This window comes from Hirundo rustica, chromosome 25, assembly GCF_015227805.2.
Source record: "Hirundo rustica isolate bHirRus1 chromosome 25, bHirRus1.pri.v3, whole genome shotgun sequence".
Classification (NCBI taxonomy): domain Eukaryota; kingdom Metazoa; phylum Chordata; class Aves; order Passeriformes; family Hirundinidae; genus Hirundo; species Hirundo rustica.
In genome coordinates, this window is record NC_053474.1 from 2,709,020 (window position 1) to 2,736,387 (window position 27,368).

A 27,368-nucleotide genomic window follows, 5' to 3' on the forward strand; every position below is an offset into this window, starting at 1 on the left:
GAAGAGGACGTGAAGCAGTGAGGGAGAGCTCAGATTTTGTGGGAAGCGCCCTTGGGAAGAGGGGGGGGGAAAAAACCATGAAATATTACACCAGCGATATCGAAACGTGACAGCAGTTCCCAGCAAAAGCCAAAGGAGGCCGAGCTGGCAGCGCAGCCACCTCACATCAACACCCAGCAACCAAAACCACCCCGGGGATGGTGCCACAAACAGCCCGCGGAGCTGCCACAGCAGTTTTGGTCACCACCTGCCTCCAGCTCTACAGACTCATTTTTAATTTGTGGTCATAACTGATGAAAACAAACAACAAAAAAAAAAAAACCCACCAAAACCTCCAGATGGTAATTTTATCCCCTTCACTGCAAACACAGCTCAAGTGATCCAATTATGTCATAAAAACGCGCTCAGGGCTCGGCGCACGCGGTGTTTGGGAAGGGCTCATCTCTTCTCGCCCCACGTGGGATCTCCCCAGCGCCTGAATCTGTTCAGGGACAAGAGCTGGTGCTGATTTCAGGAACCTTCCTCTGATTTCTGTGGCTCAGGTGGACAGATGCCCTCTAAAATTGGCACAACCCAGCCTTTGGCCGGCTGTTTGGGGGAAGAAACTTAAAAATGTGTATCCAAATACTGAACTGCAAAGGCAGAGTTGCCCCATCTCTGGGTCAGAAGAAGGAATAGTCTGACAGGCTGCAAAGCCCAGGAATGCTGTGCTGTGGTGCAGTGTTCCATTCCAGCAGATGTAGCTGGCTGCAGCCCCCGTTCCTGGGTGAGGAGGCAGCAGCCAGAGGAGATCAATGAGCAATGAACAATGCGGCCTCTAAAGCTGGAAGTGGCTTTTTCCCCCCCAGAACAAAGAGGAGCGAGGAGCAGAGCAGACCAACACTGGCACCCAGTGTCTGTGTGGGATCCCTTCAGCCCGAGCAGGGGCGTCCCAGACCTCTCCCCAACGCTGAGCTTTGGGGATGATGTGCGGGATGGGGTGGGAGCCCTGCTCTGCCCCGGCAGCTCAGCTCCCCGGGGCTGCTGCTCCTGGTCTGCTCTGTTCTGGTGCCTTGAGAGGCGGCCTGGAGCTGGGGCTGGACACAGTTAAAGAGTAAAATAGGGATTTATTAAAAAGCTCCTCAAAGGATGCACCTTGGGCAGGACAAGAGCCTGGCTGAGGCTACACCCAAGGTGGACCCAAAATGGACCCAAGTCAGGAGTTTCCACACTTTTATAAGTTTTGGTCCATTCCCACACTGGGGTTAATTGTCCAATTCCAGCTCCAGGTGATGCAGTCCCATCCTCACAGATTTCTCCCCTCAATTCGCTGCTGTTTGCACTTTTTTTGGCCTGAAGCTGCAACGGTGCCCTGGGTCTGGAACAGGATTGTTCTGACTGAAGTGAGGAGAACCCGCTCCTGTTCTGTGTGGAGTGCAGAGTTACACACTGCACGGTGCAGAACCTGGAAAATGTGAGACCTGGAGCCGCAGGCATCAGCTTGGATCCTGTCCTGCTCTGCTGCGCTGGTGCCCAGGAGCTGCTGCTGCTGCACCCTCTGAAAGCAGTGGGGAGGTGTCTTTGTTTTACTGACAAACCATGACTGAGGAAAAGTTCAGACACGGAGAGGCGAGAGAAGCAGTGGGAATTACCAAAAATTCCATAGGAATCCCGCTGATTGACGCAGGCTGTTACTCGCTCAATCAATTTAGCACTGCCAAACTGTGCTAAATCCCTGGATTTAGAGGGGGAAAAAAAACCAGGGAAAAAAACCCCAAAAGAAGAAGGGGGGTGCGCATTAGAATGGAGTCTGTATTGGGTGATTTGGGAAGTCTGCACCTCTCAAGTCCCTCAGCCAGAGGGGAAAGAGAGAGGGAAATGCGGCCGGGAAATTGGGATAAAAAGGAGGCTGCGTCCTCCGAAAATTGGAGAGCCCCATGGGAAGTGCCTCATGGCCTCTCCCTTTATTCCAGAGAAGTTCCAGGGCTCCTCTGTCTCCTTTTTGGACACAAACCTCGGGTGTTGGTGGATTAATTTTCCTGGCACAGTGGAATGGTTTAACCTGGGCTCAGGGAGGGAGAGAGGGAATGCAGAACCATCCTCCTCCCTGGGGAAGGGTTTTGGAGTCGTTCTGCAGCTGTTAAATGCCAGTTCAGTGGAGCCTTTAAACACGCACTTAAAGCCATTTCTGCTCAGCAAAACACTTCAGCACCTCCTTTAAATTAAGCCCTGCTGGAGTGTTGTGGCGCTGGGGAGCTGGAGCGTGTTGAGGGGGATAAACACATCCCTGGTGAGGATCCTGCTGCATCCCAGGGAGGGGTGGAGGGCTCTGGAGCCTGGGATCTGCCGGGGTGAGGCTGTTCTGAGGGGCACCAGGGGGTTCCTGCAGCCAGATTTCCCTATTCCCACATGGGAACGGTCTCAAACTGCCAGAGAGGAGGCTGAGATTGGAGAGTGGGGGGAAATTCCTCCTTGTGGGAGCTGGGATGGAATTCCCAGAGAAGCTGTGGCTGCCCCTGGATCCCTGGAAGTGCCCAAGGCCAGGCTGGATGGAGCTTGGAGCAGCCTGGAGCAGTGGGAGATGGTCTCATGGCAGGGGTGGGGTGGGATGAGCTTTCAGCCCCCTCCCAACCCAAACCATCCCATGATCCTGGGATTTGTAGCTTCATTCCAGCCGGGCTTCCTCTGCCGTGCTCAGCCAGTGCTGGCATTTATTTGGAAGTGTGGACGAGGCGTGGCAGAGAGCCCCAGCTGCTGAAGGATGCTCCCCGCATCCCGCACGCACGTGGGATTGTTTGTTCCGGCAAAAACGTTCCAGAAAGGGAAACCGAAAACTGCAACCGAGTTTCTGAAAAGAAAGTAAAAAAAAAAAAAAAAAATATCAGACCAAAAAGCCCCAGAACTGCTCCCACAGGCAAGATGGATGGTGAACCATTTTGATTTGATTGCAATTATCCCAGAGTAACTTTCTGGCTGGTTTTAAGCGAGCAGAGAAATATTGGAGGGGGGGGAAAAAGTAGTTTCCATTTAGTTTTATCTCTGGCTGTACTGGAAACAAATCATGGCATGGGAAAAAAAAAAAAAGGGATAAAATGAAAAGAAAACGATCCCATTTATTTCCTTTGCTGTAGCAGACTCTGGACAGTTCTTGTGAAGATTAAAACTCTTCTGAACTGAAACAGATTGCACTAAAACACTGCTGAAGGATCTCAGACAGTCCTGGAGTGTCCCTGGGGTTCCTGGGCTGGTGTGGCCGCAGAGTGAGAGTCTGGATCTCTCCTCTGCTCTCCATATCCTCCACGGGTGTCCACTTAATTTTTGAATTGTGATGGAAACCTTAAGGATATTCTCCTTTAAAAAAAATAAATAAATTTAAAAAAAATCTTTTTTCCCCTTGAATTTCTAGGATCCAGTGCAGGCTGATTCATTAAGACATCTCCCTGCCCTGACTTCTCCTGTTGATTCCCATGGATATCCTGACTTCCAACCTCCCACCCCCCCAAAAAAAAATGCAGAAAAGGCAGGAAAATGCAAAGAAGGGTTAAAAAAAAAATTAAAAAAATTAAAAAATTAGAGTGGGGATTAATTTGGAGCTGTGTGTGCAGAGCTGCCCGAGCCAAGTGCTTGAGGTCAATGATTTTGTTATTTCTGTGTGCTCCGCGCAGCGTCGTTCCACGGGATTTATAAATTATTACTGCTCTGCCTCGCCTTCCTTCCTCTTTTATTAGGGATGAAAATGAGTTGGGAATGCAGAGCTGTGATGTACGGCCTCACATCATCAGAGTTGAGCTCGTTGATAAGATTTCAAGGTTAGAACAATGATAGCGTGGAAATCTCCCTCGTAAACCAGCCCGGGTAATTCCAGCCATAAAAAAGCAGCTTTTAGCTATGTAAATAGGGTAATAGAGCAGAGCTGCACGCCCCAAACCTCGGGCTTGTTTCGTATTCCAGCAATGCCAGCAGAGAAAATGGAGCTGGAGATTAACTGGAAGAGGGAGCAGGGAAGGTTTCTCCTCAGGGGAGTGAGGATGGATTCGGGTTTTGTTTGAAAGTCCCTGGAATAGGTCAAGGAGCTGATGGTCAGCAAGGAGAGATGCAGTTCTTTATTTTTAATTTTTTTTTCCCCCTTTTTCTTTCCCCTCTGACAATGAGAGCTTTGGGAGAGGCTGATGTAATTCGGCTGAATGCGTTGTGATGGTGGGACTCTGGCCAAGGATGCGTTGAGTCACATCTAATGACTTAAAAACTCCTAATTAATTTCGAATGAACTGGAACAAGGAGGCACAGCTTGACGAGCACCAGGTTGTGAAAGCTCCTGATGTTGAAAACTCGCAGTGGAGCCGTCCTGGGATGAGGAAAGTTGGGAGCAGCCTGGTTAAAAGGAGCGGAAAGAAATGGATGCAGGAGCTCAAGGTGGATGGGAGGAGGAGGCTGGTGGAGATCTGGGAGCTCTGCAGCAGCTCACAGTTCAAAAGAGCAGGGAGAAGGGGAGGTAAAAAATGAAAACTGGGGTGTGCTGAGGCTGCTGGCACAGGTCAGCAGTTCTGGGGCTCTGCAGCAGCTCCAGGGAACGGGCGATGGAAACGCCTCAGATCTCCAGCTTCCACTTCAGTTCATTTTAGGTGACACCCCGTGAAATCTGGGAGTCAGATCTGCTCTGGTACTCACAGCTCTGACCCCAAGGAGGAAAAGGATGAAAGTGTGGATGAAGGAGGGTCCTGGATGGTGCTCCCAGGGTGAAATCTCAGGAGCACGGAAGGGACCTTAAAGCTCTTCGTGTTCCAGCCCCGGAGGGCAGGGACACCTCCAGCTAGAACGGAATTCGTGAGCTTCCAGAGGATGGGACTAAAGCGGCCCAAACTGAAAAGGGAAAAAGGAAAAAAGCAGAGGTGTGAAGCAGGAGGACATTCAGCTGGGCAGAGGTGGCTTTGTGCCCTCCAGGTTCCTTTTTGATGGCTGAGTGGCTCTGAGGGATGACTGGAAGCTGCAGGAAGTGGGACAGCTCCAGGTCCTGGTGGGTTTATCCCAGACTGTTTTCCATGTCCTGGTTTCTTGCTGAGAAGGTGCCACTTGTGCATCAGGTCACTGTCACCCTGAGTCACACATGTGCTTCTGCTCTGGTGATGCCTTGGGAGGGCTGAGCTGGAACAGAGACTGGACAGAGCTGGAGAACAAAGTAGATATTTATTGAAAGGGCTTTAGGGTACACCTTGGGCAGGACAAGAGCCTGACCAGGGCTGCACCCAAGGTGGGCCCAAAATGGACACAAAATGGACAAACAGTCACGAGGTCTCACACTTTTATAAGTTTTGGTCCATTTGCGCATTGGGGTTTCATTGTCCAATTCCAGCTCCAGGTTGTGCAGTCCCATCCTTTGGGCTGAACACTTGTCCCAGCTGTCCTTGGTGTGCAGCAGGAGCAGGATTTGTTTTGTGTCGCTGCTGTGTGCAGAGAGCTGAGTGACCCTGAGTGTGAGCTCAGAGCTGCACCTGGGCAGCGCAGAACCTGAAACGCAGCAAAGATCAAACCTGAGGCATCGCTGTTCTGCTGTGTCTGTGCTCACCTTTAACACCCCCAGAGTGGCTCCTGTGCTGGGTCACCTTGGCAGGGAGGTGTCCAGAGCCCAGCCAGCCCTGGGACAGTGACATTGGAGGTGCCACTGCACCAGGATAATCCCATTGCCTTTCCTCTGTCGTAAAATCAGATAAGGCTTTGGCAGCTGTTCAGAGCCAGACAAAGGAAATAAACTGCTCGGAACTCATCGTGGGAAGGAACAGACTCGGCTACAAAATGAGTAACAGGACCTTCCCTTCATCTCCACAAATCTGCTCCGTGGCTGCATTCATTTCCATACAATCACTGGGAAATACTCCCTTGATTGCTGGGAACAAAGCTTTCACGGGCAGGAGGGGGGGAAAAAAAATTCCCTGCTCCTAATCTGCGCTGGAATTGGTAAATGGGGAAGACAGAGCTTTAATAACATTATTCTGGGCGACATCTGAGGTAAATAATCCAGTTCCATTAATCCCTGCAGCAATCAGGGCTCTGGCTGGTGGAGGCAGCCAAGGATGAGCAATAATATAATATAATAACATCTCTGCTCAGGGGTGTTGGAGCAGAATCCCAAATCCATGGAAGCTGTGGCTGCAGCAGCTCAGGCAGTCACTCAGCAGGGATCCAAAGGCCTGGGGTCAATCAGGGGTTCCAAGGACATCCCCAGAGCCCTCTCCGTCTGCTGTGGGGTTCTCAGGGAGGACAGAGCTGGGGAAGGTTCTGGGGCACCAGAGGAGCAGCTGAGGAGGAAGAAAATGCTCAGGGAGAACCTTGGCCCTCCCCACGCTCCCTGCCAGGAGGTGCCAGACTCTTCTCCAGGTGAACAGGAAAGGAAATGGCCTCAGGGGCACGTTGGGGTCTGAATTCAGGAGGAGTTTCCTCGCTGGAATTGTTGGCCAGCCCTGGGAGAGGTTTGGGACTGCAGGCACCGAGCCTGGAAGCACTGAGCAAAGTGTGGATGTGGTGTTGAGGACGTGGCTCCGTGGTGGCCGTGCAGGGCGTGGGCTGAGGGTTGGAATTGGGACCTTGGGGACCTTTTCCAGCCCTAAGGGGGCCGGAATTCTGGAATCCAGGTGCTGTGTCCTTGGACTCTGCTCCTCCCCTCTCAGGGGAAGGGAGATTGCAGCGGGTCCTGTTTGGGGCTGACCACGTGGATCCCAGCCTGGTTTGGGTGGGAAGGGACCTAAAGCTGATCCCATCCCATGGGCAGGGACACCTCCACCATCCCAGGGTGCTCCAAATCCTTTCCAAACCAGCCTTGGGCACTTCAGGGATGGGAAACCAGAGATTCCCTGGGCACAGGTTCTGCACTTGGACAGCTCAGCCCAGCCCTGGTGTAACCCCAACCCCTCTGGAATCATTTTGCTCCCTCCATGAGCAGGAATTTGAAGGTCTCCTGCACTTGGGTGATTTAAAAACCCCAAGCCAAGTTCCCTGCAGCAACCCAGGGCAGGGGGGGGTTAACGCTGCTCTCCCCAAAGCTGCTGTGCCTCCTCTCCTGGAACAAGACCTGAAATGTGCAGGCAGCCCAGTGAAGCAGAATTTTAATCTGAGATCTGTTTTTCGAGTCTGATTCTAAGATCCCATGCAGGTCAGGGTTGTCTGATTCCTCACAGTTCATTAAGCAGAGAGCAGCTCGTGGTAGAGATTGACTTTTAAAAATGATGGATTTTTATTTATAGCCAAGTTCTCCTCATTAATTTTAAAGGATGGAAGCATAAAAGCAGGAATGGGTTCATTTAAAAAAAAAAAAATAAATGACATTGGTAATTTAATTGAATCGGGGGTTTGAGTATCATTACAGAAAATGAAATGTTAGTTCTGGGCTGCTTTTCCACCCGTTTGGATTTGACAGCAGCCCCTGCTCCCAGAACCTGCCTGGGCAGGAATATTCCCAGGTGGAATTTCCCAGCTCCAGGGGCTTCGTGGGAGGATGTAAGTAACAGGTTTGGGGGGAAGAAATGGTGTCAGGAGCAGGATCTGCTCCTGCAGCTGTGTACGGAGGGGCTGGGGGTGGCTGGAGCCCCAGGCTGGGCTTGGGGACACTCCGTGTGACCAGAGGGACACCATAAAAACCCCAGAACTGGGCTTGGGGACACTCTGTGTGACCAGAGTTCACAGGAACAGCTGAAAACCCCAAAGCTGGGCTTTGGGACACTCAGGTGTGAGCAGAGCTCATGGGCACAGCAGAAAACCCCAAAAACTGATGGAAGCAGCTCAGGAGCGGATCTGAACCTGCCACTAAAATAAATCCTGTCCCAGGTGATGTTTAATTGCAGAATTTCCAGACCTGGCTTCACCACAGACCCAGGTGGTCTCTCTGGGAGCAGGGAACTGCTCCTGTGTCCATTTGGGATTAACCCTTCATTCCCCTCCGGTCAGGGATACAGAGGAACGTCCCGCTCCCATCCCATGGCAGGGTTTGCCTCAGGGTTTCCCCTAAATTGGGGATTTATCTCCCATTTCCCCAGCTCCAGCTCTGGCTGGGTTTTATCCCTCTCCATGTGTACCAGGGCATCATTTTCCTTTTCATCTTCCCCCTTTCCTGGAGCAGGAATGGTGTGGCCAGCAGGAGCAGGGGGGTCATTCTGCCCCTGAGCTCGGCACTGGTCAGACCACACCTCGAGTGCTGTGTCCAGCTCTGTCCCCTCAGTTTAGGGTGGACATTGAGTGCAGTGTCCAGTTTAGGATGGACACTGGGTGCAGTGTCCAGTTTAGGATGGACACTGGGTGCAGTGTCCAGTTTAGGATGGACACTGGGTGCAGTGTCCAGTTTAGGATGGACATTGGGTGCTGTGTCCAGTTTAGGATGGACACTGGGTGCAGTGTCCAGTTTAGGATGGACATTGGGTGCAGTGTCCAGTTTAGGATGGACACTGAGTGCAGTGTCCAGTTTAGGATGGACATTGGGTGCAGTGTCCAGTTTAGGATGGACACTGAGTGCAGTGTCCAGTTTAGGATGGACATTGGGTGCAGTGTCCAGTTTAGGATGGACATTAGGTGCAGTGTCCAGTTTAGGATGGACATTGGGTGCAGTGTCCAGTTTAGGATGGACACTGAGACCCTTGAGCGTGTCCAGAGGAGGGAAGGAGGCTGGCGAGGAACACAAACCCTGTGAGGAACAGCTGAGGGAGCTGGGGTTGTGTAGCCTGGAGAAAAGGAGACTCAGGTTTTCCATGACAATTTTTCTGTTTCCAATGATGATTATTCCATTTCAATTGAGGATTTCCCCCAGCCCCGTGTTGTTTCCCTGTCCCTAACCAGGCCCTGCTTTCCTTGCAGCCCAAGTTGAATATTCTGGTTTCAATTATGATTATTCCATTTTCAATTATGATTATTCTGTTTCCAATGATGATTATTCCATTTTAACTGAGGATTTCCCTCAGCCCCATGTCATTTCCCTGTCCCTAACCAAGCCCTGCTTTCCTTGCAGCCCAAGTTGAATATTTTCAATGACAATCATTTTCAATGACGATCATTCTGTTTCCAATGACGATTATTTTCAGTGATGGTTATTCAATTTCCAGTGACGATTATTCTGTTTCCAATGACGATTATTCCATTTTTTCTGAGGATTTCCCTCAGCCCCATGTCATTTCCCTGTCCCTAACCAAGCCCTGCTTTCCTTGCAGCCCAAGTTGAATATTTTCAATGATGATCATTTTCAATGACAATTATACTGTTTTCAGTGACGATTATTTTCAGTGACGGTTATTGAGTTTCCAGTGACGATTATTCTGTTTCCAATGACGATTATTCCATTTTAACTGAGGATTTCCCCAGCCCCATGTCATTTCCCTGTCCCTAACCAAGCCCTGCTTTCCTTGCAGCCCAAGCTGAATATTTTCAATGATGATCATTTTCAATGACGATCATTCTGTTTCCAATGACGATTATTTTCAGTGACGGTTATTGAGTTTCCAGTGACGATTATTCTGTTTCCAATGACGATTATTCCATTTTACCTGAGGATTTCCCCAGCCCCATGTCATTTCCCTGTCCCTAACCAAGCCCTGCTTTCCTTGCAGCCCTGCCCAGCCACACGTGCGGGAACCCGGGGCGGCTGCAGAACGGGGTCCAGCAAGGAACCACCTTCAGCATCGGGGACAGGGTCAGGTACAGCTGCAACCCCGGCTTCTTCCTGGAGGGCCACGCCCTGCTCACCTGCCAGGCCAGCTCGGGACACGGAGCCTCCTGGGATTTCCCTCTCCCCGTCTGCAGAGGTAACGACTCGAAACGGGGTTTGTGGAGATGTTCGGGGTGGGGCGTGGCGCTTGGTTTAAAAGGGTTAAAAACCCAACCCTTAAGACCCAACCCTTGAAAATCAACCCTTAAAAACCAACCCTTGAAAGCCAACCTTTGAAAATGGACCCTTAAAAATCAACCCTTAAAAACCAACCCCTGAAAATTAACCCTTGAAAATTAAACCTTAAAAATTAATGCTTGAAAAACAACCCTTAAAAATCCAACCCTTAAAAACTGACCCTTGAAAAACCAACCTTAAAAATTAACCCTTGAAAATCAACCCTTAAAAATCAACCCTTAAAAACCAACCCTTGAAAGCCAACCTTTGAAAATGGACCCTTAAAAATCAACCCTTAAAAACCAACCCCTGAAAATTAACCCTTGAAAATTAAACCTTAAAAATTAATGCTTGAAAATCAACCCTTAAAAACCCAACCCTTAAAAACTGACCCTTGAAAACCAACCTTAAAAATTAACCCTTGAAAATCAACGCTTAAAAACCAACCCTTAGAAACCAACCCTTGAAACCCAACCCTTAAAAATTAACCCTTAAAAACCAACCCTTAGAAACCAACCCTTGAAACCCAACCCTTAAAAATTAACCCTTGAAAACCAATCCTTGAAAATCAACTCTTAAAAATTAACCCTTGAAAATTAACCCTTGAAAACCAACCCCTAGAACTCAGCCCTTAAAAACCAACCCTTAAAAACCAACCCTTGAAAACCAACCCTTAAAAACCGACCCTTGAAACCCAACCCTTGAAAATTAACCCTTGAAAACCAACCCTTTAAAATTAACCCTTCAAAATCAACCCTTAAAAACCAGCCCTAAAGGGGGAAAGGAAACGTGGCGCGGTTGGTGGTTTTTGGGGGTCGTGGTTGATCCCTCCCACTGGGTTCCTCAAGGCTGCCGGGGTTTGGGGGAATCCTGGGGAGGTTGTGAAGGGTTTGGAGTGTTGGGAATGTGGCGCAGCTGCTTTGGCTGCAGCTTCTTGGTCTGAAGTGGGGAAAACCCCAGTTTGACACGTGGCAGGACAAGGGGGGATGGCGTTTACCTGAAAGGGAGAAGGTTTGGGTTGGATATCAGGGGGAAATTCCTCCCTCTGAGGGTGCTGAGGGGCTGGGATTGATTTCCCAGAGAAGCTGTGGCTGTCCCTGGGTCCTGGAAGTGCCCAAGGTTGGGCTGGAGCAACCTGGAATGGTGAAAAGTGTCCCTGCCCATGGAATGAAACGAGATGATCCTTAAGCCCCTTCCCAACCCAACCCAACCGTGATCCCGTGATTATCCAGAAGATCAAGCACCTACCAAAGCCTGCGGTTTTTCCAGCTCAGACACTGCAAACGGGACTGGATTTTCTGCTTCCCAGTGCCAGATTCCCTCTCCTGTGGCACGCCCCAGGGCGATCGCGGGTTGGATCTGTGCAGGGCTGCGATGTCCCCTGGCTTGGGGAGGTAAAAGCTGCCCTTGGATTGAAAACAATTCCCAACTTCCCGCCAGCTTAGGAGCGGGGAAACTCCAAGTTCCTTTCTCAGTCCAGAGAGCGCCTCGCTAATTGCTCTCCCACGGGGTGGCTGGGGAGTCTGTAAATACACAAATGTCTGTGTTCCTCTGCCAGAAACGTTTGCTGCTGCTCCCGAGGTCCCTTCCCCTCGATTCCTTGTGTACTTCAGCAGAGCGTCTCCTATTGATTCTTTTGATTGACTCTGCCCCTGCGATCAATCCAAGCTGGGCCGCGTGAGCTGCAGTCTGAAGTGAGCAAATATTGTTTGCTCGGGATGTTTTTAATGCACGCGGAGGCGCGCTGTGCCTCTCAGTGGGTTGTTGGGTTTGGTTTTTGGGTTTTTTTTGGCATTTCCCTGCTGTTTTGGGAGGGTTTAGGGAGTGTGAGGAGGAGCTCAGGGTGACTTGAAAGAGGGCTGCTTATCCCTGGCTTTTTTTATCATCAATGACGATGCTTTTGCCTGCTGATCTTTCCAATTAGGATGGTCTTTGAGGCTTTGATAATACTTTCTTTGTAAAAAAGCTATTTTTTTTGAGTTTCAGTGGAGGTGAAAATGCTCCTGGAATCAAGGGATGAAGGAGCATTGATTCCAGCTCCTGGCCCTGCACTGACACCCCCAAAATCCCACCTGGAGAGCGCTGTCCAAACTCTCCTGGAGCTCTGGCAGCCTCGGGAATGTTCCCATTCCCTGGGGAGCCTGGGCAGTGCCCCAGCACCCTCTGGGGGAAGAACATTTCCCTAAATCCAACCTAATATTCCATCAGGAGGAGCTGCAGCCCCTCAATCTCCTCCTCTCCAGCCGCTCCTCCTGCCCCTTCACCGTTCATGGCCCTCCTCTGGAGGCTCTAAAAGGTGAAATTCCCTGAAATTCCACCTCCAGAACGGGCAAAGCAACACCTTGATAGGAGAAAAGGGAATTCCCTGCCTGGATGGAGCAGCTCCCTGTGGCAGCAGTTCCCAGAGTCTTCTTGCCCAGCTTCGTTCAGATTTGTGGAGGAAAACCCCGGGGAGGGAGGGATGAATCCTGACCCCAGCTGGTGCTGGAGCTGAGGCTTGGCATCACTTCCATTTCTGAGATCCCCTCTCCAGCTGGAGGAAAAGCCCGGTTTTGCTTTTCCGTCCCGAGCTGCCAGACTCGTGTTTGATTTCAAGGCTGCCCTTCCAGTCTGGAGTCCAGCGCCGGGGCTGGTGGCACCTGAGCTGCTCCAGGGAGGAGGAAAATCCAGGGAATGGCTCCAAGGCCAGCACAAAATGTGCTTTTCAGCTGCTCTGGTGGAGCTGAGCCTGCTCCTGGAGGCAGCCACATTTTTCTGATGGATTTGATCCCGATCCTTCAAGACTTCGCCGCAGAAGTTGCACTCGAAGAGTTTTTTTGGAAGGCAGGAAGGAGAAATATTCTCCTGGAACGTTTAAATCTTGGTTCCAGGACAGCAGCAAGCAGCAAAGCCAGGCTGCAGAGGGTGGGTTTGAAGCCCTGCTGCTCTTGCAGCAGCATCACTGGGCTCCCAGGAGCGTCCCAGTCGTGCCTAGCTGATAAACTGGGGACACGGATTTCTCTTGGAGCAGAGGGTGAAAGGATTTTCATCCCATCAAAAAGGTTTTCCCTTTCTTCTGCAGGGAAAAGAATGACTCCAAAGCTCTTGCCTGAAGGAGAGTAAATATATTTAATAAATTTAACTTTCCCCGAGAGCAAAAAGATCTTTGTGGCCTTTGTAGATTGTAACGAATTCTGTTAAAACTGGCTTATTGGTCATGGCCGTGGGGAAGTTTATTAAATGTATTTGTAGGTGTTATTTCATTTTCTAATGGAAGTTGGGGGTGGGAGCCTGATAAATTGGGAAGAGAAGTGCTCTCAGGGTGAGCAGGTTAAAACTGGGGAGCTTCCTTGGGCACAGACCTGTCCAGTGTCACTTTAAGGAAAACATTTGGGGACTCTGCCCTTCCCTCTCCTCTCCCCTTCCCTCCAGGATAACAGGGAGGTGTTGGAGGTTTCTCTGCCTGATCCAGGCTTTCCTTGTGCTTTTTCTTTCCTGCTTTTCCCCTGCTTTGTGACATTTTGTATTGGCAGCTTTGCCTCTGCTCTGGTCTTGGTGTGTTTAAAGAATCAAAGAGAAATTCCTGGTGGGAAAGAGGAGGAATCCAGGGGAGGATTTGCTGGGGCAGGAGGGTGTTGGAATGCCGGGCTCACCTTCATCATTCCTCCTCCACGGGAATTGGCTGCACTCCCTTTACCCAACTCAGGGTAATTCTTTGGAATCACAAAGTTTGGAATCACAAAGTTTGGAATCTCAAAGTTCTCTCGTAGAGGACGAGCGCAAACGCAGCGGGAAGGGGAAGGAGCAGGGAATTCCAGCGGGATCAGGATGGAGAAGCGTGGGCAGATTTTATAGCTCAGCTGCAGTTTGGGAAGCACAGCTGGGCCAGAATTCAGCGCAGATCCATCAGTTCAGGCTCCGTGTGCTGGGTTTGGTCCCTGCCGGCCTGGCACGAGGGCTGGAAATGCTGGGATCTCCCCAGGGATGCCACCTTGGCTGGTGAGGGGAGAACAGCACCTGGGCCAGGAGTCTGGCTGCGGAATTTGGGAATTTGCCTCCAGAACTGGAAGTCCTGACTGGCTGTGAAGCCTGGGCCAAGCTGAGGTTTATCCCGTCCCTAGAAAAATCCCATCCCCGTGTCAGAAATCCCTGGAACAGGGATCAGATCAGGGATCCCCGTGTCAGAAATCCCTGGAATGTGTGTTTTACACATTTCCTGCCCAATTCTCCTGCTCTGAGGAGTGAAATGAGGCCGAGTTCTGAGCCTAAACTTAGGCTGAGCCCCACAAGTCCAGCTGCATTGTTATCCTGGCAGTTGGAATGCTGGGGGCAGAATTCCCAGCGGGCTCAGGATGCTGCCTCCTGTTCCTGAACCTCCAGCAAAGCCAAGCCTTGGGAGCACCAGGAAACGATCCCAAAACATCCCAGTCTGTTGGGAAAACACCTCCATGCACGCAGGGAGAAGCCTTGGCCCAGACTCCGTGCTGAATTGAGGCAGAGCTGGCGGGTTTATGGTTCTGGTGGGCGGCGGAATAAAAACTCAGGGAAGCCAGAGGAAAAGTCGGGAACGTTTGCGGAGCTCCATTTTGGGCGTATCAAATCTGCATAATCTCATTAAAAGTGCTCTGTCTTACTGTAACTCCGGCAGCTGCTGAGGCGCTGCGTGCCCGGAATAATTGCAGGGCTGCTCCAGAAGATTTGGGAAGATCGTAGGATGTGTGGAAGCAATAACAGCCTCTACAAAGCGAGGGAGTGTGTGTGCATGGGAAGGGAATATATTCCCCATTAAATACCTTTCGCTGTGGGGAAAAAAAAAAATTGTCAAGGAATTTAAATTAAGAACTCCCCTCTTAATAATAAATATAATGATAATAAAAAAAGCCAAACCGCCGTGCTTTTGGCTGGATCCTCAGCTCCTGTGAGCTTGCATAAAAGCAGAGGAGTCCCTCGTTGAAGAATTCTAATTGAATGAAAATTCTTCAGCCTGCTCTCCATCCCCTCATGCTCCTTCCAGCCCAAGGGGCTGGGTTGGGGTTTTCCACGGATCTTTGGATGTCCCACTGTGTACCCTGTGCAAGATGCATCCAAGTTCCGGGGGTTTCTTTGTGCCTGAGTGAGGGATCTTCCAGCCTAAACTCATTTGTGATTTGAACACAAATCCTCGGTGTCTGGGATTAGCTCACTGACAGCACAGCAAACGGGATCATGGGATGGTTTGGACTGGGAGGGAATTTAAGGATCATCTCATCCCATGGGCAGGGACACCTTCCTCTGCCCCAGGCTGCTCCAAGGATTGTCCAGCCTGGCCTGGGACACTTCAGGGATGGAGCAGCCGCAGCTTCTCCGGGAGCAGCTCAGTGTGACAGGGAGCAGAGCACTGGCTCAGGATGCTGGTGTCCTTTTCCAGCCCTCATTTGGGCTGCTGGAACAGCCCAGGATTTCCCGTGCTGCCTTTTCAGCCGTGTTTTTTGCCCTGGCTGCGAGCTCTGTGGTTCCCAGCGTGTGCCACCCCTGGCTGGGCACAGAGCGCCAGCGTGGCCTGGGCTGGAAGGGACCCTACAGCTATTCCATGGGCAGGGACACCTTCCCAGGCTCTCCAAACCCTGTCCAGCCCGGCCTGGGACACTTCCAGGGCTGGAGGAAATCCAGGATCTGTGCTGGGAAGTGCCAGCTCAGTCCCAGCAGCGCCTGGTGCCGTTGCCGTCCATCAGGGGAGCGCGTCCCTGCAGATGGCCCTGAGGTGTTGGATATTAACGTTTCCAAATAACAGAAACGTTCTGTGATGGAACAGGAAACTGGGGCGAGGACAAGTGAGGAGACTGTGTGTGACAGGGAGATGTGCTGGGAACGGGCTCCTCGGGAGAGCCGGGAGCAGCTCTGGCACCGGGGCTGTTTAAACCCAACCCAAGAGTTTGGTGGGAAATGCGCCAGCACCTGCCAGGAGCGAGCCCCTGGATTTTGTATCCCTCCTTAGGAGCAGGCAGGGAACCCCTCCCTGACCAAACAGCGGGGTTTGGCTCCGGCTTTGGGCTGGATTTTGGGCAGCCCAGGGCTTCACCCCCGGCCTTGTGTTGCAGCCGACGACGCCTGCGGAGGGACGCTGCGGGGCCAGAGCGGGATCATCTCCAGCCCCCACTTCCCGCTGGAGTACGGCAACAATGCAGACTGCACCTGGACCATCCTGGCCGAGCCTGGGGACACCATCGCCCTGGTTTTCATGGATTTCCAGCTGGAGGATGGATACGATGTCCTGGAAGTTGCCGGCACGGAGGGATCCTCGCTCTGGTAGGTTCCCGCCGGTGTTAATTCCTTGGAGGATGCTCGTGGGCGGTGTGGGCAGAGCCAAGCTTCACAGCGTGGTCAGAGTGAGCAGACTGGGCCTGAAGGAGGGGGAAATTCCCAGTTATTCCCAGGAATTTCCCTCTGAAATGTGGGGTTTGCTCGGCAAACTCCGCGGTGAGCGTTGGCTGCCGTGAATCCCGTTGTCTGCGATGAGGGTCCGTGGTGTGGCCGGGCAGGAGAAGAAAGAATAAAAAAAAAAAAACCCAAACAAAATCACCCAGCCTCTGAGAACCCTTCAAACCCTGCCACAGCCACGCCTTGGTTTTGCTAAAAATCCTGATTATTGCTGAACCTCTTGCGAAGTTGATGAACTTTAGGAAAGGTTTCACCACTTGTCCCTGGGACAGGAGGCAGAATTCCAACCCCTCCCTCTCATCCCAGGGGCTGCCTGGAAAATGCGCTCAGAAATGCTGCTTTGATTTGGGATAAAGGCCAATATTTCCAATATTCAGGAGCTTCCCCAGCGGTCTGAAGGCGGGGGAAACAAGGAGCTGCGGAGGGAATTTGATGTGTTCCTGCTGTTGGTTTTATAGCAAAGGACGCAGTGATCAACTGCCCTCAGCAAAGGGTTAAAAATCCTGGCTGGCAGCTGTCACCCTGGTTTTTCTGAGTTTTTTAAAGCCTTTTGATTGTTCATAAAATGGAGTCAGACCTTTTAGCTACTGCACAATATTAGGAGCAGTTTTCACTTTTTCTCACAGATGTAACATAAACAAATCCTTTGTTTTTCATTCTCTGTCCTTTGTTTGCATGTTTCTAACCTGAAAACAATTGTAACTGACAGCTGGTCTGGCCATTCGGCTAAGGGGTGAAAACTCCAAAAGCCAATCCACAGCCAGACCCACAAATGTATAAAAAGTAAGAACTAAACAGGCAGAGGGCTCTCCGCCTGGTTCTCCGCCTCGGCTCAGCCTTGAGCTCGCTCGGAGGAACTCTCTGCCCTGCGAAATCTCTCGTCTCGTGTGATTGCTTTGCGTATCACGGTCACAGGCAGCAGTTGGATTTAAACCCAACATCCCTCTGGAAGTGAAGAACGAAGCGCTTGAAACGATCAGGTGTTGCCTGGGATTATCAGCGGCGAGTTAAATTGTGATTATTTGCGAGGATCCTGTTGCAAATCCCATTTATTTGAGTGATTGATCGTGGCTGGCAGTTCTGAGGGAACAGGATTGGAGCGTTTAGGGTTGTATTGATGGGAGGGAAGTTGCCATTTACCACATACCAATTGTTTACCGTTCCCAGGCCCCCTTGGAAAATTAGATGTTGCTGTTTGATGAAAAAAAAAAAAAAAAAAAAAGCCCAGGCTGGTTTTATTAGAATGCATTAATATTTTAGGGCAGTGTTGGTTCGTAGGCACTGAGCTGTGCTGGCTGGGAAGATGGATGGAGTTGGTTAAGAAACATTATTCAGCCTGGAGGTGTTGCCAGAGCAGAGCTGTGTCTTGTCACGTCAAAAATAAAACAAAGCCTGGCAGAGGGAACCTGCTGGGGAAAAAAAAAAAAAAAATATATATATATATATATATATAAAATAAAATCGAATAAAATAAAATAAAATAAGGTAAAAATAAGATAAAATAAGGTAAAAATAAAATAAAATAAAATAAAATAAAATAAAATAAAATAAAATAAAATAAAATTAATAAACTCCTCATAGATACAGCAGGGGAAAAAAAACTTTAAAAAATGCCAGCTGTGGGGAATGTAAGCCTGGCTTTGAGCTGAGCCTCTAGTGCACACGCAGTCCTTAAAACCGAGATTAAAGCCTGGTTTAAGCTCTGCAGGTGTCACTTTGGGGCTTGTTGGAGGGAAAAATGATGGGTTTGCATCCCTGCCGCCCCTCCAGGTGTGCATGTGCTGCATCCCTGACTCTGCCTTTCCTCCCAGCATTTCCTGGGATGAGCTCAGCCCTTTTTGGGATCCCCTGGCCCCACCAGCAGGAATTCCCCCCTGGCAGAAGCTGCTGCTGCTGCTTTTTGAGGTGCATCCCCAAATTCCACGCCCCTGAATTCCACACCCCTGAATTCTACGGTCCTTGAATTCCACATCCCTGAATTCCACATCCCTGAATTCCACACTCCTGAATTCCACATCCCCGAATTCCACATCCCCAAATTCCACATCCCTGAATTCCACATCCCCGAATTCCACACCCCTGAATTCCACATCCCTGAATTCCACACCCACATCCCTCAGCCCATTCCAGGGGATCTCATTCTGCATTCCTGACGGAAACTTCTGAAGTCCCACAAGAGGAATTGCAAAGAAGTCTTGTTTGGAATTTCATCTCGCCAGCGCTGGCCCGGTAATTAAATTCAGATGAGTCAGTTCTCAATAATTTTTGCCCGTAGGGGGAAAAAAAAAAACCTGGCGCTCCTATCTGGTCTTTAACCATGCTGATGTGATTCAGCAGGAAAAGAGAGCTCAAACCCCTTTTTCCCCCTTCTGCTTATGAAAAAACGAGTTTTAATTATTGGTAATAGGGCAGAGAGACTTGCAGCCTATTCTCTCCAAGCCTCTCACAGCTGAATATTTCAGATATTTCATTTTCCAAGCATTCTGAGGGGTTTTAGTCACGGCCGGAGCTGGGCACAAATAAACAAAATCCAATTTCATCGGGAGGATCATTCCTGTGTGTTTCCAAGCTTTGGAATGGCACCTAATGATGATATTTACGAGCCCATTAACTCGGCACTCCAAGTGACCTTGACTCGACCTGCTCTGAGAAAAACCTGCATTATCATTCACCCTCCCGGCTTTAAAAATGGAATTCTGGGGGGGAGTTTTTTGCTTTTTTTAATTTTTTTTTTTTTTTTTTTTTTTAATAAGTCAGCTTGCTTTAAGTGCCTTCACATCGATGCCACAACCTGAGGGGTCCTGAGCTGGGTTTCCTTTGCTCCCCAACCTGTTGGATGTGAATCCTGCAGGAAGGATTCCGAGGGAAGGGGCTGTGCCAGGCAGAGCAGTGTGAGACAGGTCCGTAAAATTCACACATTTACAGCTCTTTTCAGCCGCTCTCTCCTTGAGACCTTGAGCCTTGGCAGGTGAGAAATAAAATCCCGCTGGGCTGGGAGCAGGAGGGAGAAGGAGCAGGGTGGGGTCGGGATGGGCAAAGCGGGGTCTGGGAAGCAGGGCAGGAGCTGCCCCTGTTCTCCTTCAGGTGTGATCCTGCCCCGTCCCCAGCGTGTGGAATGTACCCTTGGTTTCCAGACTTCGGGGTTCTCTTCCCTTCACTTTGTCCCTGACAGGTCTCAGTGCAGGATGAGTGCAACTCCTTCCTCTAAATCCGTGGAAAAGAGGAAAATCCCCCAGAGTGGCTTGAGTCCTTCCAGGGCCTGATGGTGTGCTTTGTGCCAGACAGCTGGAGCTGGGAATTCCCGGTGCTGAGGCTGTTGGGGATTGCTGCTGATTGTCCCTGGTCCGTGGCATCTGCTCAGAGCCTCACACCCCAAAAACCTGTCAGACTGAGCACCCAGAGCACCCCAAAATGCGTCTCTGACAGAGACTGGCTGGGGTGTTCTGGAGATGTTCCTGATTGGAAAATTTAGGTGTGAAATTTTACTTTCAGGGATGGAGATGGTGGCTTTGATAACGAGGTTTTCCAGATCTTTTACACCCATGTTGTGTTTGCGTGGGTGGGAGGGACTTGGATTTTCGTTGGGAATTGTGCTGCTGTTGCTGCTTTATCCCGGTGTCGTGGGCTTTAGAGCACAGAACGCTCCGAGCCTTTTTGGGTTTATTTTTAGGAAGGTTGCATCAGCTGTCACATTGCCCCGAGTGCCTCCCACTCCTTGAGCCTTCCCTTGTCATTCCCCCCGGGAACCGGTTTCTGCTCCTGGATTTTCTCTCGGTAATCCCAAGGGGATGTGGTGGGAGAAGCAGGGCTGCAAGTGAGGAGCGGCCAGATCCAGGGAGTTTATTCCTGTCTGAGCTCAGTTCCTCCCCCTCAGTGCCTCCTCTTCATTTTGCCTCTCCAGCCTGGGCGCTGCATTTTCCTCCCTTGCACAAAATCTTTTCCCCTCTGCTTTTCTTTTTTTTTCCCCCCCCTGCTTCATTTGTGTAGAATTCCTTTCGGCCTCTCCCCGTGGTTTCCTGGAAAAGGAACCTGCCCCAACACGTGCAGGTGAATTATTGCACGGCTGTGCCAGATGTGAAGGTGGCACAGGCACCTCGGTGTGCTCCAGATGTTGGGTGAAAACAGAAACTCCCGTGCACCAAGTGAGCCTGGGACAACCAAAAACCTTGGAATTCCAAGTTCCTCTGGTTGATTTTATGGGTTTTTTTCTGGAGCTGAGCCCAGGGGATCCCTTGGGGCCATCAGCCCTCTATGGAGTGAAGTTCTCTTCTTTCTTGAGACCCTTTGGAGCTATCAGCCCTTTCTGGAACAGCATTTTTGAGGTTCTCATTTGCTGAGATTCCTTGGATCCATCAGCCCTTTTTGGAGCAGCATTCCTGAAATTCTCTCTCATTTCCATGATCCTGAGACTCCTTGGAGCCATCAGCCCTTTCTGGAGGAACATTCCTGAAATTCTCTCTCATTTCCATGTTCCTGAGACTCCTTGGAGCCATCAGCCCTTTCTGGAGCAGCATTCCTGAAATTCTCTCTCATTTCCATGTTCCTGAGACTCCTTGGAGCCATCAGCCCTTTCTGGAGCACCATTCCTGAAATCCCCTCGTTTCCACGCTCTCCGATTTCGCTGTTCCTGCAGAGAGCCGAGTTGAGGGAACATTTTTGAAGGAGCCATCGTCATTCCAGCAGCTCCTCTCAAGCTCCTTTTCCCATCACGACGTGCAGCTCCCTCCCCACCACCCGAGCCCATCTCCTGAGTGTCTCCCAAAATTCATGAAAGCTCCGGGATTCCTCCGGCCAGCCCCTCTCTCCCCGCGCTCCCGGTGCTCTCAGAGCTGCGGGCTCCGGAGGTCACAGCTTCGTGGTGGGTGGTGGTGAAGCTCCTCAGCGTGGGCTCCTGATGAACCAGCCCCTTCCCTTTACATCAAAGCAGCTTCTGATCCTGCCGTGCTTTCAGCTCCCCGTTTTCATCTCGGAGCTGCCTCTGAAGTCCGTGAAGGGCTCTGGCTCCAGAGCCGGGATTTGGTGTGTTGGGATGTGTTCCCTGTGCTGCCCCTGCTGCTCCCCGTGCAGCTTTTCTGGGATAACCCTTGAGAGGAATGACAGGATTTGTCTCTACAAACGAGCCCTGGGTCTGCTGGTGGATAAAACCAGCGCTGAGAGACGAGAGAAACAACGGGAAGGATTCCACTGATTGATGGATGGAAAAGAAGAAATTTGCCTTTACTAACAAACTGTAGGTTTGTTTATAAATGAAATTGAATATTGAAAGATGAAAGCAACAATGGGGAAGAACCCATAAATCCCATAAAAATTAAAAATTAAGGGGGTTATACATTAAAAGGGGAATCTGAGGCATTTCGGGAAGTCTGTGCCTCTCAAGTCCCTCAGCCAATGGGAAAAGAGAGAGGGAAATGCGGCCGGGAAATTGGGATAAAAAGGAGGCTGCATCCTCCAAAAAACTGAGAGACCCCAGGGGAAATGCCCCATGGCCTCTCCCTTTATTGGAATCAAGTAAAAGGACTCCTCTGTCACCTTTTTGGACACAAACCCCTGGTGTTTGTGGATTAATTTTCCTGACACCCTGCAGGATCCTGCAGACTTTCCCTGGCACTTTCCAGCTAGCGTAAGCGACTGAGGCGTAGCTGGAGCTCGGTGTCACCTTGGGCAGTGTTTCTGGAGGATGCTTTGCTACATCAGGCAGTCTCCTCTTTCCTTCTCGCTCTGAAAATTCTGCAGGAACTTTTTTTCTAGAAGGATTCCCTCAGAGCAAGCACAGCCTAAAAGGTGGGTTCCCGGCCTTTAGGAATTCACACTCCTGACAAACGGCAAAGATTTAGAAATTGGAGCTCAAACACCTGTGAAGCACAGGGACATCTGATGGTGCCATTTTTTCAAAAAAACACTTTTTTAAACATTCTTTAAGGCCGATGAATCGTTCCATCCGAGGATGGCCCCTCTCTGTCCCCCCAGCAGCTGCTGTTCCTCGCAGGGATTCTGAAAAGCAGATTGCTTCCCAATGATTCTCATCTCACACTTGCCACTCTCTGGCAGAATTTTTTTCCAGGCTGTAATTGCTTTTATTTGCGAGTTGACAAGAATTATCCTGCCCTGGGCGAGCACGAGGCTGGAGCTGGGAAGGTTTTTGTGTGTTCTTGAAAGAACTTCTTTCATCACCACTTAAAACCCAGGAAAATGGGAAAAGTTTCCTTTCCCTGTGCAATGATTGGAGCTTCATTATTGCAGGAACTCCTGGGTGCTTTATCTGGAATATTCAGATGTTTTTCTTCCATAGGAAGTGTTTTCCATAGGGCTGGGAGACGTGGATGAAGTGGCTTTTGAAATCCCTATTTAAATGTCAGCTACATCTTCTTTGGGATCTGCAGAATCGACTTCCTTATTTAATTCCATCGCTTTATGTGCTTTTAATTGGAAACGAATCCCACAAAGGCTTCAAAGCCCTAAAACTTTGCTTCAGTGGGAAATGGTCTTCCTGCAAAAAAAAAATCCCCTTTTCCCTTGGAAGGTGCATTCCCTGCGGAGAACATTCTGGAGAAGTTGGAACCAGAGCAATTCCAGTTCCTGGGAGACCCGGTGGGGAACTTCCAGCCTTTGGATTTCCTGCCCTCCAGGCCTTATTTGAACGTGGATTTCCTCTCTGAAAAGCAGGAATTTGTAGGTCAGGGAGCCCTGGATTCCTGGAGGCAGAGCCGATGCCTTCCCAAGGGAATTCCAACCATCCCTGAGCATCCTCGCTGCTGTTGGGAAGTTCGAGGATTGGGAATGCTTTGGACAGAGAGGTTCGTGCTCCCACACTGTCCCAGAGCTCCTGGCACTGCAGAAATAACCGGGAATGCTGGAAGGAAGGCTCAGATGGGATTTGGAGGAGCTCCATAATTTGTCTGTATTCCTGGAGGGAAGGGAAGGTTTCGGCTCTTCCCGAGGCCGTGGAGCAGCAGAATCCGCTCTTCCCTGCTCCTGGCTGCCATTCCTTCTCCTGGGAAGCATCTGCTTCCCAAATCCTGCCCGGGGACGTGGCAGGGAGGGAGAAGCTGCTGTGCCATCGGCCCCATGAGCTCCCCCCTTCCATCCCATCCGACGGGATCGGATCCCGTTCCCTCTCTCCCCCCAGTCTCACTTTCCCATGCATTAACGTGATGCATTCCATTTGCTGCACGGTGGAAAGCTTTTAGTGAATAATCAGGCCGGTAAGGGGAGGCTTTTAGGCCGAAAACGACCCTGACAATGGTTTAATTGCCCCTTTTTTATCCCAATTTGTCCTTTCTTTGTTGTTTAGTCACCTCAAGGGCAAAGATCCCCATGGAAATGTCAGTGCTGCGTGCTCCTGAATCCCAGGGAATGAGGGGCAGGGCCGCCTGTGACAGTGGAGGGAGAAAAAAAAGAAGAAAATATCCCTGAAGGTCATTAATTCTTAATTTCTTTTTGTGTTTGTCCTGCAAACACACGTCGGAAGAGTTGAAGAAAAAGAAAAAAGAGGTTTTTGCGAGAAGCCTCAATAGCTGTGATCTAAAAAGAGGGGGTTTTTTTTGGGACTGAGACTGAGTCTGACACGCCTGGCTGGAAGCTGAGAAAAATATTGGAGCCTCCTTCAGGATGCGACCCAAAATATAGACTGCAAAGCAGTGAGTAATACCCAGATTTGGCAGGGGAAGGAGGCTTTAAGTAAGCGCGGGTGATGTTCCGGGTTGTAAAAAGTCGGATACTTGGGATTCTCTTTAAAACGCTGTCACGGCCGAGCACCGATTCCTCCCGGCGAAAGCAAAGTGTGATAAACATTAACTATTTTTTTGTTCACTGGAGATCAAATAACTCAAGATAACAGGAAGTTACTATGTCACTGTCTAAGCTTATAGGCAAACAGACCCTTGCCCATTCCTTCTCTACTTGCTTAATCAGCTTTAAGTTTCAGGAATTCCAGCTTACAACTACAGCCTTCATCTCTGCGACCACCGAGGGACAGAAAGAGACCCTCCCAGCAACACATCACACATACATCATCGGAGGAAAGAAGCAAGATAAAAGCAAGACTGAAAAATCTACCAATTCACGGCAGTTGGTGGAGCGAGACTCCCCTGCCGTCCAGCGCTGTATTTGCCTTTGCTTTGCCTGCTGTAATGTAATAAATTCCTATTGGAACTTTTCTTCGTGTTCATAGTCTATTACAAAAGGATTTGGACAAACGCTGGCGGGAAGGATCAGTGCCTTCACTCCGAGGCGTTCCAGGAGCTGTCTTTGTGCGGTTTTCCATGTTCAGACGCCGATTCCTGTCACTCCGGGGCCGCTGTGCCGTGCGGGGAGGTCTCGCTTAGCGCGGGGATGCAGGGAGCTGGTTCGGTGTCGGGATCTGTCTGCCGGCGCTGATAACGCTCGTGTTCTGCGCCCTCCCTTCTCTGCCGCTTCAAAGGGAGCAGCGCTGACACCTCGGCAGCTTTCAAAGCCCTCTCCCTGCCGGGCTTTCTGCGGGCCCCACTCGGGGATGTTTTTCTGCTGTTTACAAGTTGTTTCAAGGATGGGATCGCTTTGTTTTCGGATGTCGGCCGCCTCACAAAATCTGGTTTAAATGCTCTTTGCCTGCTGGGTTTGCTGCGTGTGAAAAGTGCATATTATATGGCTCTACGCAAGATATTTACTATATGTGTTATGTTGTGCTAATTGTTAATGTGGTATTAATGTTTTGATAGTATGGTAAATGTAGTTTTGTAGTTAAAATGTAGTTTTTATGTACCAACCACAGGGAAATGTAAATCTTTCAAAGAAGAAAGAATTTACTACTTTCTTATCAGAAGAGACCAACTCCTCCTGCTTCTCTTAGCCTGGTAAACACCATGGAGATTAAAGGAAAAAAGTGATACTAACCAGAGACAATTCTTGGTTAGAATGGAATTTATGTATTATGTATGAATTATATGACTATTCAACAGGCTATTGCTTTTAAGAGATAATTCTTTGTTAACAGGGGTCCTTCTTCAGAGCTTGTGGCTCGGGAGATGCACCCAGACATCTGTAACTTTGTTTTTATTGTCTTGTATTGTCCTAACTCTAAAACTGTTCAATTTTTTTACTCTAATTCTATTTTTATAACCATCTTATTTACTATTAAACTTTTAAAATTTTAAAACAAGTGATTGGCGTTTATCACATGCGGGTGCTCCCCGGATCCCGGCGCGTTCCTCTTCCCTGGGCTGGCTTTCCATCCCTCCCCGGAGCTGGGAATCGCCACTGATGGATCCATTCTGTGCTGAATTCATCCCTCTGCCCTTAAAACGGGGTTTTTTGGGGGATGTGTGGGCCTCAGGAGGAAAATGTCAGCGTTTCAAACACTGGTGTGCGTCCGTGCAGCTCCTCCTGAGAGGGCAGAGGGAACAAAGTGTGGCCACAGCGTGGAAAAACTCCAGGAATCTGGAACTGGAATTGTGTTTTCAGAGCTGGCATTTGTTACTCTTGATGTGTTTTCAGAGCTGGGCTGTTGTATCTCTCACTCCTGGTGTGTTTTCACAGTACTCCGCTGCGTTCGTTCATCTTGACATCTCCATGAATATCTGGGATCTCTGTGTCCTGGCACATCGGGAGTACAACCCCACATCTACCTATTGATAATTTAGCCAAACTTCTCCATTTTCCAGCTCCAGTCCAGGCCTGGGGGCCTCTTGTCCTGCAGTCCCAACCTTGCAGTGAACGTGGCAAAAATTGCCCCCTGTTGCTGTTGTTTGCTTTGCAGCTGCTGCTTTAAAAAACGAAAGATGCCCTGGCAGGGATCAGTGGGATGAGGAGGGAAGTGCACAGTCTGTTTTCCATTCTGGATCCCTGGGAGCTGCTGGATTCCTGAAGGGAGAGGGAATTGCCTCAACAGCAGTTTGGGATCGGGATTGGGATCGGGATTGGGACTGCAGCCTCACCTGAGCAGGGTCAGCTCTGAGGGGTGAAACCCCAGATGAGCGTCCTCGGGACAGGGGAAGATTTTCCTTTCCAGGCCTTGGTGTTTCCTTAAGGAATTGGAGCTGGCCCTGGGGATGGGCTGTCAGGCAGGAACAGGAGGGATTTCTGTGATAATCATGAATTCCTCAAGCTTCCAAACCCAGTGTTTCCCTGCCCTGGGAGCTGCCACCGCTGCTGGCTCTTGGCACGGGGACATTTTTGTGTCCCAGACTGAAACCTGGTCCCGTGGGTTGTTACAGGCAGGCACTTCAGAGAGCGTCTGAGCTCGGATCAGGCTGCCCAAAGCCCAGATGGAGGCAGATCCTGGCGCTGGATCCAGGGAATTGCTGAGGTTTTGCTCCTTGGCACAGTTCTGCTCTGTCCTGGCAGGTCGGGATCTCTCCAGCTCCTGCTGTGACACTTCTGGCTGTTTCACAGCAGGGCTGGGTTGGTTTTTGCCTCTCAGGGACCTTTCTGGTGGCTGGGTTCGGAGTGAGGATCAGAAAGACGCCCAGGGCGTCAGTAAATATTGGAGGACTGGGAATAAACAAAATGCTGTTGACAATTCATGTCCATGGATTGCTTTACTGGCTGGAATTCCCACAGAATCGTGGAGGGGTTTGGGATGTAAAGGACCTTAAATCCCATCCCATTCCACCCCTGCCGTGGCAGGGACACCTTCCACTGTCCCAGGCTGCTCCAAGGGTTGTTCCAGGGCTGGAACATCCACAGCTTCTCTGGAAAATCCAATAAACTGTCACAGAACCTGAAAACTCGCCCAGCCCTTTCTACACTTTTAAAACAATCCCATTCCTTTGAAAATTCCCAGTTGGGGCACAGGGGGAATACCCATCCCTTCCTGCTCTCCTTCATCCCCTTTGCCTTTCTCCCACTCTTTTCTAAATTAATTTTATAATCGTCCTTTAAATGATGGAGCAGCTCAAATTAGCTCTTTTAGCCAGAATTACCTGCCTTAAAAAAGAAAAGGCATAAAGGTAATGAATAGCTTCAGTTATTATAATGTGGCTTAGCTTGTGCTTTTCTCTTCGAAAAACCTGGTTTTGATAAGTCAGCTGTTCTTAAAAGCGGGGGGGGGGGGGGGGGGGGGGGGGGGGGGGAAATAACAGCAGTGCTTGAGGGTAGAAGTTGGCACGAAGGAATTTGGAAATCGAGTTGTTCCCTTTGTAATGGCAGAGAATAAATTCCC

At 50.1% G+C, this 27,368-nt stretch overlaps 1 protein-coding gene across 1 annotated transcript in view; it reads left to right on the forward strand.

Moving 5' to 3' along the window:
• Positions 1-27,368, forward strand: part of CSMD2 (CUB and Sushi multiple domains 2) — a 242,166-nt gene that overhangs the window by 60,368 nt on the left and 154,430 nt on the right. Inside the window, exons 5-6 of the mRNA XM_040085973.1 lie at positions 9,561-9,755; positions 15,892-16,099. Of these exons, the coding sequence (XP_039941907.1) occupies positions 9,561-9,755; positions 15,892-16,099 (403 nt within the window). The remainder of the gene's footprint in view (positions 1-9,560; positions 9,756-15,891; positions 16,100-27,368) is intronic.